This window comes from Phanerochaete carnosa (genome assembly GCF_000300595.1).
Source record: "Phanerochaete carnosa HHB-10118-sp unplaced genomic scaffold PHACAscaffold_271, whole genome shotgun sequence".
Lineage (NCBI taxonomy): Eukaryota > Fungi > Basidiomycota > Agaricomycetes > Polyporales > Phanerochaetaceae > Phanerochaete > Phanerochaete carnosa.
The window spans coordinates 1-4,953 of record NW_006767898.1 but is presented as its reverse complement, the minus strand read 5'-3'; the positions used below and the strand labels follow the sequence as shown (position 1 = coordinate 4,953).

General features: G+C 51.3%; 2 protein-coding genes across 2 annotated transcripts; one reads left to right on the top strand and one right to left on the bottom strand.

Annotated features, from left to right (window-relative positions):
- Positions 1-1,052, bottom strand: PHACADRAFT_132187 (uncharacterized protein; the record flags this gene model as incomplete). The annotated part of the gene is made up of 4 exons (XM_007402604.1): positions 837-1,052; positions 674-787; positions 500-622; positions 1-451 (listed from the first exon to the last, which is right to left on the bottom strand). Coding segments are annotated over exons 1-4 (835 nt in total), but the record flags the coding sequence as incomplete, so codon positions are not given.
- Positions 1,053-1,774: 722 nt separating this feature from the next.
- PHACADRAFT_266143 (uncharacterized protein) lies at positions 1,775-4,621 on the top strand. Its single transcript, XM_007402603.1, has 10 exons — positions 1,775-1,892; positions 1,946-2,037; positions 2,096-2,120; positions 2,174-2,242; positions 2,292-2,767; positions 2,817-3,222; positions 3,281-3,678; positions 3,736-3,954; positions 4,005-4,163; positions 4,223-4,621. The coding sequence occupies exons 2-7, from the start codon at positions 2,006-2,008 to the stop codon at positions 3,317-3,319; spliced, it is 1,047 nt and encodes a 348-aa protein (XP_007402665.1). The 5' UTR covers positions 1,775-1,892; positions 1,946-2,005; the 3' UTR covers positions 3,320-3,678; positions 3,736-3,954; positions 4,005-4,163; positions 4,223-4,621.
- Positions 4,622-4,953: the final 332 nt, after the last annotated feature.

Below are 4,953 nucleotides of genomic sequence, written 5' to 3'. Positions count from 1 at the left end.
CCCTACGCTTCTGTATGATGCTGATATAGAAATCACTAATCTTCTTGTGCGCTGCATCACGCTTGCGGTAGGATTCGAGTGGAAGGTTAGGGAACATGAAGTGAAGAGGGGTGAAGCCGCCATCTAGGTCGCTGTAAATCTGAGCGTACTCTTTGGTAATTTTGGCCCGAACTTCGTTGCCTTGCAAAGTGCGAGAAGCGGTCAGAATCGTAATCTCCGACATAACCTTCAGGACGTCGAAAGAGCTCCATTCGTTGATGTCGTTCATTTGGAAAACTTTGAAGCCAGCATCGTTCTTCATGAACTGAGTGACTTCGTCCTCGATCATGTAGACATATTGACGGAAGTTCTCTGTCGAGAGGCCGAACTTGACGAACTTCTTCTGTTCCATGAGGAGCTCATTGGGACAGTCGTACACGACGTCTTTACCGAAGACGGGGGTTGTCAGATGCTATAGGCGCGTTAGAATGTATACGAGAAGCACTCTCGGTATACGTACTGTGTATGCGTCCTCAGCAGAAAAGGTCGTGTGCTTCCCACCCATGATAAAGTTGTTGCCAGCTGATGTGAGCGCCACAGTGACTTTACGTCCCAAAAGGATAAAGGTGAAGACATTGCCATACTGCACGTTTTTCAGCATGATGCACCAAAAGCCAGAGACACGCTCGCCCACCTTCTCCTTGCAGTCAAAGAAGAATTTGATGGGATCCTGTCCATACGCGGCCGCAGAGCCAAACCACGGAATCCAATGCCACGCTACCGGAGGCAGCGACTTGTCCTTCGGTAACTGAGGAAGACTGAGAGTGCGTCTACCAAAACGTGGGTTACATGCTTACCAGCTGGTAGATGACGTTGCAAACAATCGAAAGCACGGGGATGTTGACAAGGAGGAAGAGGGCGAGATTTGTGGCGGACATGGACGCAAAGGAGTCGTAGGCTTGGCCGACGAGGCCTGCAATGGGCCCGTACTGGTTGAGAGACATAGTTGCGACGAGGACGTCCGCTGCTCAGAGTGTGGGGATGAGAGCAAGCCGGGAAACGCTGCCTCTCGCATGGACACTATTTATTTTATGATCCAGACGCGATTTCTTCGTCTCCCACATCGAACGATGGATGCATATTACGTAAGCAGTTTCTGGCGCTATGTATCGTTTCCGGTATCCGTTTCGGGTCTGGATGCCATCCATCATAGCAACATTTGTCGTGATCCCGCATATCGACAGTCCATCGAAAAAGAAAAGATGAGACGAGAACAGAAAAGAGAAAATGAAAAAAATTACCACAATCAAAATACTCTTTTGCATGAGAGAAGAATGGCCACGTGTAATACCGGCTATGAGCCTATGAACGACGAGATAGAGATATCGGCCTTTAATATTCGCTGCAAGAATTTATATACCAATGATCTCAGAATGAGTAGCGAAATTTTTGTTTCTCTCATTTGTGGGCCGACCGAAGTGGAGGCAACAGCTGGCAACAGTCGCTGAACAACGATACTTTCCAAAACAGTTATGATGGCAAACTCCGTGCACCGAGCTGCGCAGGGGTGCAGGCGCCCAGCGGTCGCGGCGACACGCCGAGTCGCGTTCACCATTCCCTGACGTATCTTTCCTCCCACAACAACCATGGCCCTGCCACAGCAGCTGCTGCATACAATCGAAAGCCTCAAATTTCAGGCAAAAGACGCTTTTTGGGCTCTATCATCTTGTATTTGCCAACAGTCTGCCAAGATCAAGATCAACGGGCGAACATGTCAGTCGCAACTGCGCTTTGAAGCAGCACCCTCTGGATTATCGGACTCATGCTGACGACCACGCGTAGTCAAGATTGTGAAAGTCTTAGGTGAAGGAGGATTTTCTTTCGTGTACCTCGCCCAGGATGAGCACAGTGGGGTGAATATGCTGTACCGTTGTAAAATCTTGTTCGTGCTGACTAGCAGCTATAGAGGCAGTTCGCCTTGAAGAAGATCCGATGTCCCGGTGGGAACGAGGACGTCCGGCAAGCTATGCGAGAAGTTGAGGCGTATAGGCGGTTCAAGTATGTGGCCCCGGCTTTCTCAGGATAATGAGTGCCGGACTGAGTCCTCAGAACGCAGACACCCGAACATCATTCGCATTCTCGTATGTCTCCGCTGCTGAAGGCATAATCCATTCACCCTGACGATGATGTCTAGGATTCGGCGGTTGTACAGGACTCCGCTGGTGACGGTCAAGTAGTGTATCTCTTCCTACCTCTCTACAAGGTTAGCCGTACATCCTACGTCTGCCAACATTGAACTCAAGAATTTGCAGAGGGGAAATCTCCAAGATGCTATCAACGCTAATTCGATAAATGGCACACACTTCTCTGAAAAGGAGATGCTCCGCCTGTTCAAGGGGACCTGTGAAGCTGTACGGGCCATGCACGATTATCGCGCGCCCATTGCCTCCCGCTCCAACCCTCGCGTCTCCCGAGAAAACCAATCCTCATCGGCCGACCGGCGGCCGCAGCAGCCACAACGGAACATTAATGCTGATAACGGTCACTCTGATGACGAAGATGACGCGATGCTTCCGCAACCCGAGGGCGATGCTGAGGGTGGCTACTCATACCATGGACCGGCGAGTCGATCATCTGTTCCTCTCCTCAACAGAGGTCCAGACGTGGGAGAAGCGATCTTTGACGGAGACGAAGAGCTTGCACGTATTCAACAAAGTGGTGTGGAGAATGGTGCAACCCCTGGAGACACGGAGTTGGTGCCCTACGCGCATCGAGATTTGAAGCCTGGGTGGGTCCACTGTCTGTCCTCCAGCTGCTGCTGGGCTAACCGCGCACAGAAACGTTATGGTTGCGGACGACGGCCGACCAATCCTCATGGACTTTGGCAGTGCCACGAAGGCGCGCATCAAGATCGAAAACCGCTCCCAAGCGCTGTTGCAGCAAGATATTGCTGCTGAGCAGAGTACTATGGCATACCGAGCGCCCGAGCTGTTCGATGTGAAAACTGGCATCACCCTCGACGAGAAGGTGGACATCTGGTCTCTAGGCTGCACGCTCTTTGCTCTAGCCTACTCGCATTCTCCTTTCGAAAACACGCAGACTACGGAGCAGGGCGGCTCGATAGCTATGGCAGTCATGAATGCGCAGTACAAGCACCCCAGCTCGCAATACTCACAAGGTCTCAAAGAGCTCATCGACTCAACGCTCAAAGTTAACCCGCAAGACCGACCAGACATTCATCAAGTACGTGGTGTTGAATGGCTGTCCACGTAGCAACTAATCATTGACGCTGCGCCTACAGGTCGTAGAAATGACTGACAAGCTGCTTCAGCGACTATGATTGATCGTTACATCTCTACGGCTAGCCCCTATTCCCACTCGATCGGACTACGCGACGCCCTACTTCTCGCTCGGTATCAGAGCCTCACACTCCTTCAGTATTTATACATGTAGTATATAGAATGAACGCGTCTGGATATATATAGTGTTGACGCCGGAGCATACATTTTATTCGGTGCTTCACACAGACTTCTCTCAGTGCCTTCTAACTTTCGCGTCCTCGGTGGACTTTTTCAACGCATTGCTAGCCTTAACCCTTACGCTCGCTCTTAGCGGTTCTTTTAGAGATTTTGCTATTGCAGTACCAGGTTTTGCGGAGGCCTCCTCTGACGGAACGGCAGGTGTCGCAGGCTGATCTTCCTTAGTTTTCGCCTCTGCCTTATTTAAAGGCTTCGATGCGTCCTTCGCGCTGGTCACCTTGCTTGGCTTGGACAAAGTTTTGACGTACTTGACGGCCAACTTATCCTCGACCTTTTCCTCGACCTTACGTCTCTTTCGTGGAGGCTCGTCAGATGGAGTTGCAGAAGACTTGGACGTGTCATCGGTAGTCTTGGCCTTCTCCGCCTGTTTACGCCTCCTCTTGACAATCTCTTTATGCTTTGCACGTTTAGCTTTGATGATGGCGAGCTTGGCTTTCTGTAACATAAATTAGCGTATACTGCAGGAGGATGGAACGTAATGCGCACCCTTTTCTCTGCACGTTTTGAGAACCCACCCTCCTTTGGCTTTGGCTCGATTTGTACCTTGCTCTCTTCGTTTAGCTGGCGGATGAGATCCCGAACATTGCCCTCGGGACCAGCTCTCGATACTAGCTCGACGAAATGCGTGAATCGCCGATTATGTGCCTAAGAGCTATCAACTGTTTGAACCATCGGAAATATGGCACGGGACATGCTGTGCTCACCTTTGATGACTTGTGCACATCCTCCATTCTTGAGTTCTTCAGCAGCTTTCCTGGACAGAGAATACACGCGCGAACGTCCGGGTCCATAGAGATAATGTACAGCGGGTCGCTGACGGCTTGAGTGGCGGACATTGGCGGGAACTCGTTCTCGGCTTCGCTATCCTCTCCTGCCTCACTCTCCATACCTTCCATCTCCTCCTCGCTATCCTCTTCGACCTCTTCCTCTTCGACGTCCCCCTCTTCGGCCCTCCAATCAGCCCCTTTGTCATCTGAGCTTGACTCAGAGCTGCTAGAGTCGCTCTCCTCGGAGTCAGTGTCTTGCAAACCCAGCACCTCCTTCATCTCGCTATCCAGTCCCAGCTCTTCCTCTTTCTCCAGCTTCCATACCCGCTTTTGTACGCGTTTGAACATATCCGAGATGGTGGATCCACGAGTGGCAAGGGCAAAGCAGGCCAAAGACCCAAGAGGGAACGAAACACACGAATGTGAAAATCCAAAAGCGTCCACCGTGGTCAACTTTTTAGCGCGCAACCCTCTCCTCCTTCAATCCGTTCACTTTCGATGCATTGCCGTCCGCTGCAGTGCATCCCATCTCGCGTCCCTGGCAGTTGTCTCATAGTCCGAACTCTACATGAAGACGCTACAAATCATGCGCGTCGTCCTACGCCTTCCCAGGGTTGGCAACAAAAACGCAAATCCAACTTGCCACCGCCGCCGAAGACTAGGCATTT

What these genes read in the sequence shown, in the direction of transcription:
- PHACADRAFT_266143 (XM_007402603.1), top strand. Translation starts at nt 2,006, where the DNA reads ATGCGAGAAGTTGAGGCGTATAGGCGGTTCAA. An exon ending in CGAACATCATTCGCATTCTC is followed by an intron (nt 2,121 to 2,173) that starts GTATGTCTCCGC and finishes GATGATGTCTAG; the next exon opens with GATTCGGCGGTTGTACAGGA. An exon ending in TCTTCCTACCTCTCTACAAG is followed by an intron (nt 2,243 to 2,291) that starts GTTAGCCGTACA and finishes AAGAATTTGCAG; the next exon opens with AGGGGAAATCTCCAAGATGC.